The 15,782-nt window shown below is 34.2% G+C and overlaps 1 protein-coding gene across 1 annotated transcript in view; it reads right to left on the minus strand.

Annotated features, from left to right (window-relative positions):
- Window positions 1-3,308: 3,308 nt before the first annotated feature.
- Window positions 3,309-15,782, minus strand: part of LOC145288100 (sodium/potassium-transporting ATPase subunit beta-like) — a 249,869-nt gene continuing 237,395 nt past the window's right edge. Inside the window, exons 4-5 of the mRNA XM_080136158.1 lie at window positions 11,141-11,254; window positions 3,309-4,151 (exon numbers count right to left, since the gene is read on the minus strand). Of these exons, the coding sequence (XP_079992284.1) occupies window positions 3,924-4,151; window positions 11,141-11,254 (342 nt within the window). The 3' untranslated portion in view covers window positions 3,309-3,923. The remainder of the gene's footprint in view (window positions 4,152-11,140; window positions 11,255-15,782) is intronic.

Genomic DNA, 15,782 nt, shown 5'->3' on the forward strand with positions numbered 1-15,782 from the left:
TTATGCATCATTGAAATATATTTATGCATCATTGAAATATATTTGTGCATCATTGAAATATATTTGTGCATCATTGAAATATATTTATGCATCATTGAAATATATTTATGCATCATTGAAATATATTTATGCATCATTGAAGTATATTGATGCATTATTGAAATATATTTGTGCATCATTGAAGTATATTTATGCATCATTGAAATATATCTATGCATCATTGAAATATATCTATGCATCATTGAAATATATTTATGCATCATTGAAATATATTTATGCATCATTGAAATATATTTATGCATCATTGAAGTATATCTATGCATCATTGAAATATATCTATGCATCATTGAAATATATTTATGCATCATTGAAATATATTTATGCATTATTGAAATATATTTGTGCATCATTGAAGTATATTTATGCATCATTGAAATATATTCATGCATCATTGAAATATATTTATGCATTATTGAAATATATCTATGCATCATTGAAATATATTTATGCATCATTGAAATATATTTATGCATCATTGAAATATATTTATGCATCATTGAAATATATTTATGCATCATTGAAATATATTTATGCATCATTGAAATATATTTGTGCATCATTGAAATATATTTGTGCATCATTGAAATATATTTGTGCATCATTGAAATATATTTATGCATTATTGAAATATATTTATGCATCATTGAAATATATTTATGCATCATTGAAATATATTTGTGCATCATTGAAATATATTTATGCAAACAAAAAATGTTGAAAATTCTACTTGTTTATTATAAAAAATTGGTTTGATTTTTTATTAAAATTCAACTCGTTTATTTTTCACAATTTTTGTACACACTAATATTTTTCACTGAAGAATGTAAGAATATTCATAAGTTTTCATGTTATTTTATATGAAACTGTCATATTTCACTTGAACACCAAGAAAAATAAACACAAATTTTTTAATTTATAAAACAAAGACAGAAATAAATTAAAAAAATAAAATAAAATAAAAAACCAGGGGAGATAATTCAGTTGATTTAAAAGTTTTAGTAACAATTTTTTAAATATTTTTGTTTGTTTTTTAAAGAAAAGAATTCAGTTAAAGTGCACAAAATGGAATCAACGAAGACTTAGATGGTAAATGGAGCACCTTTTATAAAAAATTTGGATAAACAAAACTGTTCTTGTTTTTCTCCTTCTTTATCTAAAACCGATTTTTGGTTTAGGGGTGGGGTAGCAACAAATCTGTAGGATTTGAATTCGGATTAGCATTTTCGGCTCTGCAAGAATATTGCAAATCAAAAATAGACTTTACAAATTTTGTCAATAGCAATATTCAGTGGATCCACTTTGGTAACAAGATGGAGAGGGTGTGATGAGGATGAGGAGTCCCTGGCCATGCTTGTGTGTAGGGATTGGGTAGGGGTGTTGTTGGCTTCAGTGGTTTTGTGCTGTTTGAACAGAGGGGGATGAGGGGGGAGGGGCTGCAGGCAGGTCTATGTTGAGCCACCAGTGATGAGGAAGGTCTATGTTGAGCCACCAGTGATGAGGAAGTTACAAAGAATTTTGACAGAGTTATGCCCCTTCGCATCATCCTATTTTACAATCATGTTTATTGAGAGCAAAGCTAATATCACATAATTGGCAAACAGGAAAATGTGAAGACGGACGAAAGGAGCATCGGCTTAAATCATCCTCATGAATTTGTCAGCAACAGCAGGAAAAATGTTTGTCAGAGCATTTTGCATTAATTGTTATTCATTTTTAACGATTAAAATTTTAAACAGTGTGAAATATTTATTATCAACAATATTTATCTCTATTATTTTTTTTTTTGCGGGCTGTTATTCTCACCGTTATACTTGTTGTTTCACAACGTTTCGGCTAACTATCCCTCTGGCCTCCATCAGGTGGTTAACCGCAACGAGATAGTAATGCTGAGTCTCTTAACTGTATCCTCACTAATTACTGCCTTCCATAGTTGTTGTCGTCTCACCGCGTTTTTGGCCAACAAATTATCTGGCCAGCTTTGGGTAGGATTGAAACTGCTGTCTTCAGACAATGCTCACCTGGAACTGTAGTGATTCAATGCCTCTATCTACTGCGCCACTGAAAATAGTGGTTTCAATCCTACCCAAAGCCGACCAGAGGATTAGTTGGCAAAAACATGGTGAGACAACAACAACTATGGAAGGCAGTAATTACTGAGGATGCAGTTAGTAGACTCAACATTTCTATCCCATCACGGTTAACCACCTGACGAAAGCCTGAGGAATATTTAGTCGAAACATCATGAAACAACAACTACGAAGATAGGGATAACAGTGTGCAAATAAATAAATAAACAAATTACTCATTTTGAAGGATTCCAATAATAAAATAAATATTTATCTACTTCCCGCAACAGTATGATCTGATGCAAGAGTCAGAAAGTGTGACTTAGGTTTCAAGTTGGGAGATCAGAGCAAGGCAAAAAAAAAATAGAGAGTTTTTGTGAGTTTCATTTATAATTTCAATTACTCTGTTCAGCCATATTTGATAGATATGGCCGAAGAAAGCTCGTGATTGGTTTATAAGTATACGTAAAAAAATAAGTATACGTGAAACTCAAGAAAACACTATATTTTTCACCTGGATCTGCTCAGTGTTTATCTCCATCTCACGATGGAATGATGTTACGCAAGTGCCAGAAAGCAGGATTGAAGAGCCAGTGTCCTAGAGGAAGAGGACTCCAGCTGCAAAAAATACCTGGGCAGTCACATAGGCATTCTCTAGTAGTATTAGCAATAAACTAATCCCTTTTCAAAGAGAGAAGGCAAAGCCTGGGAGGGTGATTCTCCTAGACCTGCACAGGACCAAAACTATACCTCAACCAACAATGCCCTAGAATTTGTTGGTTTTAGTGTCAAGGGAAAACTCCTTGCATTTATTCTAGATGTGAGACATGCTCCTTTTTGGAGAGTTCAAACAATTATTTGCCTGGTGGTGGCACACAATAAACAGAAACATATTTTCACTGCTGCAACCAACAGAAAATAAAAATGGTCTCCAGTTGTCCTTGTTTTGGACAGCCCGTCTATTTTTTTTTGGGGAGGGCATGAAAAATATCTGACAAAACCTTTGCAGAGTGGGGACTAAGATCACTAACCTGGTAGATTTTGGCAGTCAGTTATTTTGTAATATATAAAATATGTTGTGATTTAATTGAACACGACAACTAAAGTGATTCGAAAAGCCAATCTAAGCATACGTAGTCTAGAACGTTTTGCACTCTAACAAAAGTCATGTGGAATCCATTGTTTTTTTTTGTGTGTTTGCTTGATTCTTATCCAGAATCCAACCTAATTAAATAAATAAAAATACAGAAAAATCTTTATGATGTATGTAACCATCGTGGAACAAAAATATCATATTCCAAAAATCATATAAATTGATAAAGTATATTTTTTTTATATAAAGAAAATCATTTTTAAATGATTTGAAGTGATTAATGTAAAATCGTTAGCATTACAAGACTGATCTCACGAGTTTATTCTGCTCGTTTCTTTTTTCAAGGACAGCCCATTTTGCTTACTCATAAAAATTTGCTTTTTTTAGTTAAAAATAATATTTGATCAATTTACGTGACTTTTGGAACATGAAAATTTTGTTCCATGATAGATACATACAACATAAAGATGTTTCTGTAATTTAAAAAAATTTTTTTAATTAGATTGAATTCTGAATTTTCACTGTTTCTTTTTCAATCATCTTCGGCGATTTTTTTTTTTTTTTGATCAGGGTGTATGGCAGGGGGAAGCCTTCTGAATAAAACGAGAAAGTCAGGTAATTCCTATCCGTCGTTGCACAGGTAAGCACAAGAGCCAAATGAGACACGTGCCTTTGTGGATATGGGCTTTCATGTAGAAGAAGTGTTAATCAATCAATAAGCTGAATGTTGTATCGTAGGAGCCTTCCCGAAAGTTGGCAGCCCACACTGAACATTTGATGGTCACTGCAATTGATTTTTTTATGCCTTTGAACATGATGAACACCAGAGGGGACAAATAGTTCTCCTGGCCGTGATATGGATAATAGTACAAAGGAAATCCATTAGTTGGTGTGTAAATCACTTCACCCATATTTTCTTGGTCGACCGGAGTCTGAAAAAGAAAATAATTTAAAAAAATAAAATTAGTATAAAGAATTGTACAGTAATTTAATTTCAACAATTGATAAAAAAAAAGGCAATATCATAAACTAATAAAAAAATTTTTTTTTAAATTAAAATTGTAAAATAAGAAAATAATGTGGCTTTCAATTTAAAAATTGTAATTTTAAAATAAAGAACATTATTTTCTTATTTTAAAAGTAAAAATTTGAAAATAGGAAAAATAAGTTTTTTGATTTTAAAATAGAAATTGCAAAATAAGAAAAAATAATTTTTTCATATAATAAAAAATTAAACAAGAAACGTTAATGTTTTTATTTTAAATTAAAAATTGTACAATTTATTTTTACTTTATATAGTTAAAATCTAAAAATCTTAAAATAAGGGGGAAAATATTCTCATATTTAAAAAGATAAAAAAATTAATTTTGAAAAGTTTAAACAGGAAAAAATAAATAAACTTAATTCTTTAATTTTCCAAATTAAAATTAAGAAAAAAAAAAAAGAAAAATTAATTGCGTCTTTAATGAACAAATCGTGTAAAAATAAATGAAAAATGTTGGAAAAGATTTAATATTTATGCAATGAAATGATTTTGTATGCCACCAGCAATATCCAATTTTTACAAATGAGGCAATTTCATTGGATAATTGTATTTGTTGATTGACATCTTAAATGTATGCGGCGGTCGATATCAGTAAAAGAAGGAAGTTCCACACGCGGAGACGAATTATCAACGTCTTTATTTTAAGAAGATTAACACCGGAAAAAAAGAAACATGACTCCTTAAGGGGAGAGTCCTCAAACCAAAGGGGGATAACTCAGGATGCTAAGGTTTAAAAATTAGTGGTGAATCTTTGATGGTAAAGCAATTATTGGGTTGAAATGTAATTAATAAAATCTATTGGAGTTCTCTCTTTTTTTTTTTTTTTTACGCACACTGAAAACTGGTCCTCATGTTCAAAAGTTAAGAAAATTTTCAAGTCACAATAAAGAATAAACAGGTTAGTTGATTTCACTAAAAATTATATGTCAAGACAACAATTTTGCTAATAATAAAATTTGAATTCCAGACACTTATCCAGAATCCCTCCGTCATTAAAAGCAAATATAAAGAAAATCATTATGATGTAGATGCCTATAGTGGAAAGAATATATACACCAACATTCACATAAATTAATCAAGTTGATAAATTGAACTGTCATCTAAGCTTCAGCCTCCGTCCCATTGACGAAATGTAGCATCCCTCTACCTGTTCTACAAAGTGAATGCTCCGATGAACTACAAGCACTTGTACCTCCTCGACGTAATACCCCCAACAAACCCGACAAGCAGCAAAATCCCACCCCTTCACAGTAAAAATCCCTAGATGTAAGAGAGCCTTCTATTCCAGTAGTTTCTTCCCCAGAACCGCTAGACTTTGGAATTGCCTTCCGGGTTCCTACTTCCCCAACTGTACTGACATGCAGAAGTTCTAGTGTAATGTGAACCGACATCTTGCTGCCCAACTCCTCACATAGTACCCGTGTAGCTTATGTCTCTGATAGTAGCCCCCTACATCAAAGTGGCAATGTGCCTTGTTTGGGGTGAAAATGTAAAAAAAAAAAAGAAAAAGAAAAAAAAAAAAGTATTATTTTAATAACTAAAATCATTTTTAAATGAATTTGAGTTTTTCCAATGCTCCTCTCCTCATATTAAGAATAGCTATCTAAAATTTTAATTGACAATTATCTCCTTTGTTCCTTCAAATGTTTTCAAAATGGCATTGTGAGATCGTTGCCTGGAGTTTAGTCATACAATTTGATTTTCTTATTTAAAATGAGTCGATTAATTCACGTGATTTTTTTGTGCATATTTTCTTTTTATCATGGTTAGGTACGTTATACAGACTTTTCTTTATTTTTGGTTTTTCATATCGAGGGAAATTCTAGACAAACACCATTATTGGTTGAAATGAATATATGATCAATTAACTCGATCGGAGTTACCTTTTTATGTAAAGAACACAAGCTGAAAATTTCTGTAAATAATTGGTTATTCATGATCAAACATGGATTTTGTACAAAATGTTTTAATCACAAAACTCGAGAATCTAACTTAATTTAAATATTAGATTTATAGATTTAAATGAACATCTTTTTTTTCAATTCTTTATCAACTCAAACAAGGCAAGATGTTTGTTCCCATTACATTTGAACTTTTGCATGTCAGTACAGTCAGAAAAGCCGGAAACAGGGAGGGAATTCTAGTCTAGCAGTCTGAGGGAAGAAACAATTAGAACAGAAGCCTTTTCGGCATCTAAGGATCCATACAGTGAAGGGGTGGGATTTTGTTGTTTTCAGATTAATCGGAGATATATACGTTGAAGGGGCACAAGTGCTATGAGTTCATCAGAACACATTCCATTAAAATATTTGTCAAACAGGCACAGGAATGCAAAATTGCGATGATGGGACAGAGGTTGGAGCTTGGCTAACAGTGCGGGACCTTTTAGATTGGAGACTCTTTTCTGGACCCTGTCTGAGAAACTAGTAATAGATGCACTAGCCCAGATGTATCAACACTGCTATATGCATGGGTTAATTGTTGCTTTGCTCTCTGGTGTGAGTAATTTTCTAGCAGGATAGAGAGAGCCCACCTTCTTCGCAGCAGCCTTGGTGATATTTTCAACATATTTGTTCCAATTCATGTTGCTTGTGAATGTTAAGCTGGTGGTAATTATTTGTCATGGCAATCAGTGGTTGAGAGGATTCTTTTGTAATTGTTAAAGGAAAGAAGCTTTGTCTTAGTAGCATTAAATGTTGCCAACCATTTGTTACGTAGTTGGTCTGGACAACACCAAGTAAGCTGAACGATTATGACCGTTATTGATGTTGTAAAATAGAATGTAAGGATGAATATATCAAGGCGAAACATACTTTTTAGGATAAAAATATTTATGTTAGAAATGAAAAGCAATGTTAGTTTTTATAACTACCACAAACGTAATAGATGTATGGAAACTAAAGCCGCTTTCAGGACTGCCAGCAACCATTGTAAGAAAGTATAAAAGAACGCAAGAAAGTTGTATGCTCAGTCCATCAAGTCCAAAGTAGCTGAGCAGAGGCTTGGTTCCCACCAGTTTTGGCAAATAGCAAACAGAATCATGAACAGAAGCGTGTGCTCTATCCCAACTATCATCAATAGACCTGAGATAATCTCATCAGACAAAGCCAAACTCTTTGCCAAGAACTTTGCAGCTAATTCTACCCTTTGCAACCAAAGCCGCCAACCCCCAATCAGAAAACATGCTATGTGATATACAAATATCTGTACGTGTAATCAAAAACCTTGATTCCAGTAAAGCAACCGGCCCTGAAGGTATTCCAATTATAGTACTCAAAAAACTTAAACCAGAACTAGTGCCCATACTTACAAAACTGTTTAAATGTTGTCTTAAGGAGAATTGCTTCCTATCACCCTGGAAAATCTCATCATATGATCGTATGCCCTGTATTTAAGAATTCAGGTGATTGTTCATCCCACTCTTAGTACAGGCCAATAAGTCTCCTGTGTGTCATGAGTAAGTTGCTAGAATCTGTGTTAAATAGAGAAGTAATCAACCATCTCAACAAAAATAACCTTCTTAGTGACACTCAATATGGTTTCTGTTCTGCTAGATCTACAGCAGATGTGCTTACAGTTATATCTCATAGGATTAGCAAATCTCTCGACAGAGGAAACCTTTCTAGGGCAATTGCTCTTAACATATCTAAGGCCTTTGATAGGGTATGGCATAAAGGTTTACTTCACAAGATCTCTAGCTATGGTATAGCTGGAAATGTCTTCTCAATTATTAAATCATTTCTTTCTGATAGGTTCATAAGAGTAGTAGTTGATGGCAAAAAAAAAAAAAAAAAGCTCACAGTATTAATGCTGGAGTCCCTCAGAGGTCCATCCTGGGTCCAACTCTTTTCCTGATCTACATTAATGATCTTCCAAATCACATCCTTACATAATTCGTAGACATTTATGCTGATGACACCACATCTAAGACAGTAAACGACCAAGTTCTCTCCGATTTTCTCTCTTCTGATCTTGAGCATGTGGTACAATGGGGAAAGGAGTGGCTGGTTACTTTTAATGCATCTAAAACTAAGCTTCTATCTTTACATCATAAACTTTCTGATCCCCATCTGGCATCAATTGAAATAATGGCTCTCATCTTGGGGAGGCCTTAAGTTTTGACAAGCTTCTGAGCTTGACCTTTACTCCTGATCTTAAATGGAACACATAGGAGATGTCCTTTTCTCTTCCCTGCAACCTCTATCTCACAAAAGAGATGCTGCGAGTTTGTTTCTGCTTTATCATTATTTTCATTGAAAGTGTTCGACTGAGCATCAATCTATGGTCCCCCTTTGCTAAACTTTCACAAGAAACACTCGTCTAGCTGAAAACACTATCAATAATTCCCTCCAATCTTTATCTGTGCCTAAACCTAAACATAGATTCCATGAACAAAGCTTCTTTCTTAGAACTGCACGTCTATGGAATTGTCTTCCGTTTTCCTGCTTTCCAGCTGACTACAATATGGTTGTCTTCAAGTCTAACGTAAACAAGTTCTTGATCAGCCGTTCCACTTGTTAATCAATTTACCAAATTTCCATTACTAACGATTACTATATTGTCCAATTGTCTACTGTACACTCTTTAACCCTTATCCTCGAGTGGCCTCTTGGCCTTGATAAGTGGTTATGCTTATGTAAAAAAACCCAAAAAACACAGGAATGTTAGCAAGAGAAACAAGTAGACGTGACAAACATCAGCAATGGTTATGAGTAATCGATGTTGATGACGTCATTAGAAGTGAGAGGTTTTGTATATGTTAGTCAGTTAGTTATTGGAGCTTGAAAGAAACAGAGGATTGAGCCAACCAGTGGTAATGGCTAGGAGCACTCGAAGGAGCTAAGGGTCCAATGCCGATCAAATGTAAGGAATGCAGAACCAGGGTGCATTTTTCCAATGGGGAAACATCGGTAATAAAAGCTGCTGAAAAGACAACTCAAGCTTTGTTGATTCATTGGGATGAATCTTTGCAGCTTTCCATCAAACAAAACCAAAGGTGGACAAGGTATATTTATCTGATTGGCCCGATGTTAACTCCCAGAGAACTGTTATCCGTCCCTTTTTGTTGTAAATGTTATATGTCCATTGTTGAATTGTATCTGTGAATATATTGACACGTCAAACATGAGAACACAAGCCGTTCATAGACCCAATCATCATCATCATCATCATCATCATCATCATCATCATCATCATCATCATCATCATCATCATCATCATAATAAAGAAGTGGTGTCCTGCCTGGTACAGGCATTGATGGCTATGGCTCTCCATTTATCTCCATCTATCTCTGGAGTCATTCATGAATTCATTGTTGCTCATCATTTTTGATTTTGCACAGGTATTCAGACTGTCAACATATGTTCCTCACTGTCATCCTTTGCTTCTTCTACTCATGATCTAATCTGTTTTATTCCGCTTTTTCTCTATACATGACCCATGAATCTTATTTGTCTTTTTCGTACTGCTCTTATTAGAGACCTTTCTGTGTTTGCTGTTTCTAATACCTCCTGATTTGTTTTATTTTCTGTTCAGTATATCTTCAAAATTCTCCTCAGGAACCAAGTTTCAGTTGCCTTTAGTCTCTTCCTCGTGTTGTTGGTAATTGTCCAGCACTCACAACCGTGTAAAAGAACAGACCATACACACGTTCGAAGTATTCTGAATTTGGTATTTATTTTTATGTTTCTGTTGGTCATGATTGATTACAATCTTTTTGAAGGTGACTTTGTCTGCCCATAAATATACATTCAAGAGACATGTAAACACATGAACGTTTATATATATAGGGTTGATTAATAAAATTATCGCCCTAGAAAAGACGACATGATTCCATTTCCATTTGATGAAAACCGCCTTTCTTTTTTTTTTGTTGCAGTGACACAATGTTCAATGAGCGAGAGTAGAGATGCACTGCTGTACAACTCATGCTCTCTACCGATCCAAGTTATGACAACAGGACCATTGCCAGCACCCTCAAAATCCGGTAGTTTCTTCCCCAAAACCGCTAGACTTTGGAATTCCATTCCAGGTCACTGCTTCCCCAACATGCACATGCAGAAGTTTAAGTGCAATGTGAACCATGGGCCAACATCTTGCTGCCCAAATCCCTACATAGTACCCCAGTAGTTGTTTCCCTTGATAGTAGCCCCCTACACCAAAGTGCCAATGTGCCTTGTTTGGGGTGAAAATGTAATAATAAAAAATAAAAATCTGGATGGTGCAACACTTGAAGGCACAGCTCAATGAAGTTTCCAGCTATGGTTATGGTCTTTGGTGTGATTTCAAGTGAGGGCCACATCATGCCACCTCACATCTTTGAAGTTGGCTTGAAACTCAATACTAAAATGTACCTGGATGTGCTGAAGAGTGTGGTAATCTCCCAGACCCTGGGTGTGGCAGCAGGACTCAGCGCCGGTTCACAAGTCCAAAGAGATCCAGGCTCGGCTTCAGAAGGAGTGCTATGATTTTGTACCCTTCTTTCATAGGTCCCTCTTCTCCCCCCGACTTGAACCCGCTCGACTACTTTGATCATACGTCGAAAACATCACCTACACGACCTCCCACAACACCAAAGCCAACCTGTGATTGAGGGTGAAGGCAGCTACATTTAATAGATGACAGCTCTACTACATAATCAAGTTATCTGAATTGATTTTTTTCAATAAAAGTTTTAAAATAAAGCTGTAGTGTTGTTTTCTTTAGAGTGACAAACTTATCGTTCAACCCTGTATATATACAACCCCAAAATATGACAATGATGGAATTTGATGAATGAAAAAAACAAAAAAAACAAAAATGAAATCGACATAAAAAACATTCAATTTTGTCATTTTTAAAGAATTGAAAAAAAAATTTGAACGAATATGATCTTACATCGCCTTGGCATGTAATTGGTAATATCCATGGTCCGATATCATCAGTTTCATCAAGATTATCTGGAAAGTTGGTATCGTTGCGAGAAAATGGAATTGGTCTCAATTCTTGAGGCTGAAAGAACAACAAAAAACGTTAAGGTTTAGATTTCTTATGTAGTCTTTAATTTTGTGTATTTAGGCAGCATTATTCATTTAAGCAAACCTTGCTAAAAATCAACAGCTTAATTATGCCCTTTTTTTCTCTTACATTGGCTGACTTGACGTGTCTGTTTCTTAGTCGCTTTTCGAGGTTTTCTTCTTTATTCAGTTTTTGTTTGGTTCATTTACTCTTTATGATGATTCTGTTGTTTCACGAGGAAAGAGAGACAAAAAAAAAAAATGTCCGGCGATTTGAATGCGAACACCTCCGTTGATTCAAAACTAAACACCTCCGTCGATTCGAAACCAAACACCTTCGTTGACTCGAATGTGAACAACTCCATCAATTCTAACCCGAACAACTCCGTTGATTTGAATGCAAACAACTCCATCGATTTGAACCCGGACACCTCCGTCAATTCGAATGTTTGCTTTCATATAGTTTGTTCTGATTGGATAATTTACTACTACTACTACTACTACTACTACTACTACTACTACTACTACAGACCACCATCAAAGGAGTCTTACTGACAGTAAGTTTCTCCAGATTTCCAATACTCTCCACCTCTTTTGATAACCTTTGCAAATTAATTTGCGTTATCGCAACAGACGTTTACAATTGATTACTCGTTGGTAGTTACCATTGGTCTTCACTGGAATTTGCATTGTAATAAGCCTCCCTTATGTTCCAGTCTTCTTCGCACTCATCCAATGGAGGTCTGGTTAGTGCTTTCTCTCCTTGGTATTTCCATCCTCCTTGACCTTCCTCGACTATTTGGTGGGGTATCAGTTGATGCCAACACTTTTTTGGAGGGAAGGCACAACAATTATACAATTTCAATTTTCTTGATTCCATGTAGCGTTTCTTTGTGTTTTACCTTTGTAGCAGTTTATATATATTCCCGGATAGCGTCTATAGCTGGTGTACTAGTCTCTGCATTCAAGGGTTTTCCTTAACATTTTAGCTGTTTTAATTATTGTTATCCTTTGTATCTTCTCAGCAATCCCTTTGATTCGAATTTCTCCCATTCTTTTTACAAAATATTTCAGGATTGTTCCTAGTGCTCTTACTATTATTAATGTTTTCTTGACTTTCTTCATCTTCCAAATCCCTTTCAGTCATCTGGCCAGTTCCATGTATTTGCTTCTTGATGTTCACCCTGTGGACTGCTGGAACAGTGAAATCTACGGTCTGGCAGAACTATTCCTTCTTGTTAACTATTTTGACATTCGGTCTTCTGGCTTAGATGGGTTTATTTGTTTTTACGTCCATGTTCCAGAGGATTTTGGACTTCTGTTTTCAAATACTGCTGCTGGTTTGTGTTTGTACCATTTGTCTAGATGTTCAAGATGATGTTGTCTGCATAATTCCCATTATACTGCCTTCCCACTTGTGTCTATTTTTATATTTTTTTTTTTTTGGGGGGGGCTAGTTTGCTGCTTTTGCTTATTATGTAGTTTATTGTTTCATCTCTTTGTTCACAGAGTCTGCATTTACTGTTTTCGTGTGTATTGTTGATTCTTGCTTTGATGTGGTTGGTTCTTATTTAACAGTAGTAGGAAGCATATTTAGTCGACCCATTGCGTGCACACCAAACTAGTATATCCCGCGCATACAGGGTGCAAGCTTCAACTGTTTTTACAATGCATATCATATTTCAATTCTTGCTTTCTTCATTGAAAGAGAAATAAAGGGTGTGAATGAGAGAAATAGAGAGAGCAAGAGAGAACGAGAGAAGGACATAAAAAGAAAGACGGTATATTCATACAGGTTAAACATTGTTTTGTTTTCGAATGCTTCATTGACGAGTTCTCCTGGTTTGACCTTTCAAATTGTAAGGTTTTATATCGTTTTGCCTTGGTTCAATATTATAAACAAACTGTCATTCTTGGCTTGAGTCATCGCAGAACATTTTCAAAATCACAAACATCTGTTTTACACAATTGCACCGCACAATTGCAGATCAAGTTAGGCACAAGGTTTATTAATGTAGAAGACCCCAGCTCCCTCAAAAGAGGCTACGTCATTGTGCCACATTAGGTTTCCTTTTTATAGCCGTGTCCAAGTGTTTTTGTTAAATCTTTTGTCATCGTCATCGGATCATATTTCTCTTCCGATTTTTCTTTTCTTGTCCCTTTCTTCTCTGTTCATTTTTTCAATATTTCTTGCTGCGGTAATTATCCTTTCTGTGTTCTGCATTATGTCTTTTTCTAATTCGTTTTTTATTGTGTTATTCACACAGTTTTCTTTATAAATTAGTCCTCTTCCTTGGCCAAAACGTGGTGAAATGACAACAACTATAGATGGCAGTAATTGTTGAGAATGCAGTTGGGAGATTCGGAGTTCCTATCCCATCGCGGTTACCACCTGACGAAGGCCAGAGGAATAGTTGGCCGAAACGTCATGAAACAACATCTAAGAAAGATGGGGATAATAGTCCACAATAAATAAATTAATAAATAATACTCATCTCAATAATGAATTCCTATTAAATAATATATATTCTCTTCCTTCGTCTTTCCTTTTCATGTAGAGTTAATCAGCATCATCCTTTCGGTGTAATGCATTGTGCATGATCATGAGTTTCCTGCCTCAGTTCTTCTTTAGTCTACCCTATAAATTTTCAAGAGTATCTTATTAATGACACTGCTCATGTGTTTATAACTTTAATTAAGTTTCTACAATATAGTTTAGTTTCTAGGAGTTTTCTTGTTCTTTTGAGGTATTCTTTTCTGATTCTCTCTTTCATTTCTGTTGCTTTGATGGTGTCTGTTTCCAAAACTCCCAAATATTTGTAACCTGGTGTCTTCATCTCTTCTTCGCTAGGTAGTTCAATGCCTTCAGTTGCCTCTAGTTTTCCTCTTCTGATAACTAGCAGTGGCACTTTCCCATACCGAATTCTCTTTGGATATCCTGGCTGAAGCTTTAAATTGTATTATTATTATTATTATTATTATTATTATTATTGTCATAAGAGAAGTAGTAGTAACAGTAATAGTAGTAGTAGAAGAAGAAAAAGAAGTTGCTGTCTTCTTTTCTTCTTTTTTTTCTTCTTCTTCTTAGCAAAATAGAAAAGACAAATGCTCCTTACAGAATAAAATCCAAAAATTAAATAATGAAAAAATTTTCAGTTTTTTTATCATGTCCTCCCCCTCTCATTTTCCCTCTCTTTCTCTTTCTTTCTCGTTTATTTTGTAATTTCAATGTTTTCATATATATATATATATATATATATATATATATATATATATATATATATATATATTACATATACTGATCCAATGGAAAGAGAGAGGAGGAAGAGATAAAGAGAGATGGAGAGAGGGGGAAAGGTAGAGAGAAGGAGGAGGGAGAGAGCTAGAGAAAGAAGAGAGACAGAGAGAGGAGGAGAGATAGGAGAGGGGGAGAGTGAGAGTTAGAAAGAGGGAGGAGATAGAGAGAGGGAAAGAGATAACGAGAGAGGGGAAGAAAAGAGGGAGAGGGTTTATTATGACATCACATAAAGGTTTCATAATATTTGGAAATTTCCATATGTTTATTGAAACTCTCTCTCTTCCTGCTCATTCTCCCTTTTCTCTTCCTATTTTCCCTCTCTTTTCTTTTATAATATATATATATATATATATATATATATATATATATATATAAATATTAATTAAAAATAATTATTCTTCACTTTAAGATTGTTTAATTTAATTTTTTTTTATTTATTTATATATATATTTCATATTCCCTATTTACTGTTTCTATCTTCTCCTCTTCTTTCTTCACTTTCTTTTCTGTCTTCCCTAGTTTTCCTTTCTTCTTTTATGATTCCAATTATTTTATAGTGACCTATATTTTTTAAAAATATTACCTACATATATACTAACATTCCGACTTACCCTTACATGTTGTGCCTAATTTTAATTACTATCTACCATTTTAACCCATCCCTTCATTCTCATTTCATATCTAAATGTCTTTAAACCATTTTTTTCTATATTCGCATTTTGTATAATTCTGGCCCTTCTTCTCTTCTGATAAGAAGCATTTAGCTTCGAAATACCTTGGCCTAAAGAGTTTTTTTTTTCTTAATTTTCCGTTTAAGTTCTCTTATTGTTCTGATGATATAATAAAGTTATATATAACTTTTATTCCTCATCTTTCATTTAATATTATTTATATATAAATATACTAGCAGGCCGCCCGGCATTGTCCGGTCGTAAAATACGCTTAAATATGATATCTTGATTAATGCATATTTCGTATTTATTATTGTATTATATTGGACCCAATATATAGTAATGATTTAAAAAATAAAATTAAAAAATTACTCATGCGCCACTGAGAATTGAAACCAAAACGTTTAGCTTACGATTTACTTTTTCCTTTGACGTTAATGCCTGAGCTATGAAGACATGTTTGTTGCAAGACTAAATGTTACAACATGAATCAATAGCTATTATGTTACGGACGCAAATTCGTAATGCCGTCATTTGACGTTCACCTGGCAAAT

This window comes from Euprymna scolopes, chromosome 11, assembly GCF_053919585.1.
Source record: "Euprymna scolopes isolate OS-2025 chromosome 11, ASM5391958v1, whole genome shotgun sequence".
NCBI lineage: Eukaryota > Metazoa > Mollusca > Cephalopoda > Sepiida > Sepiolidae > Euprymna > Euprymna scolopes.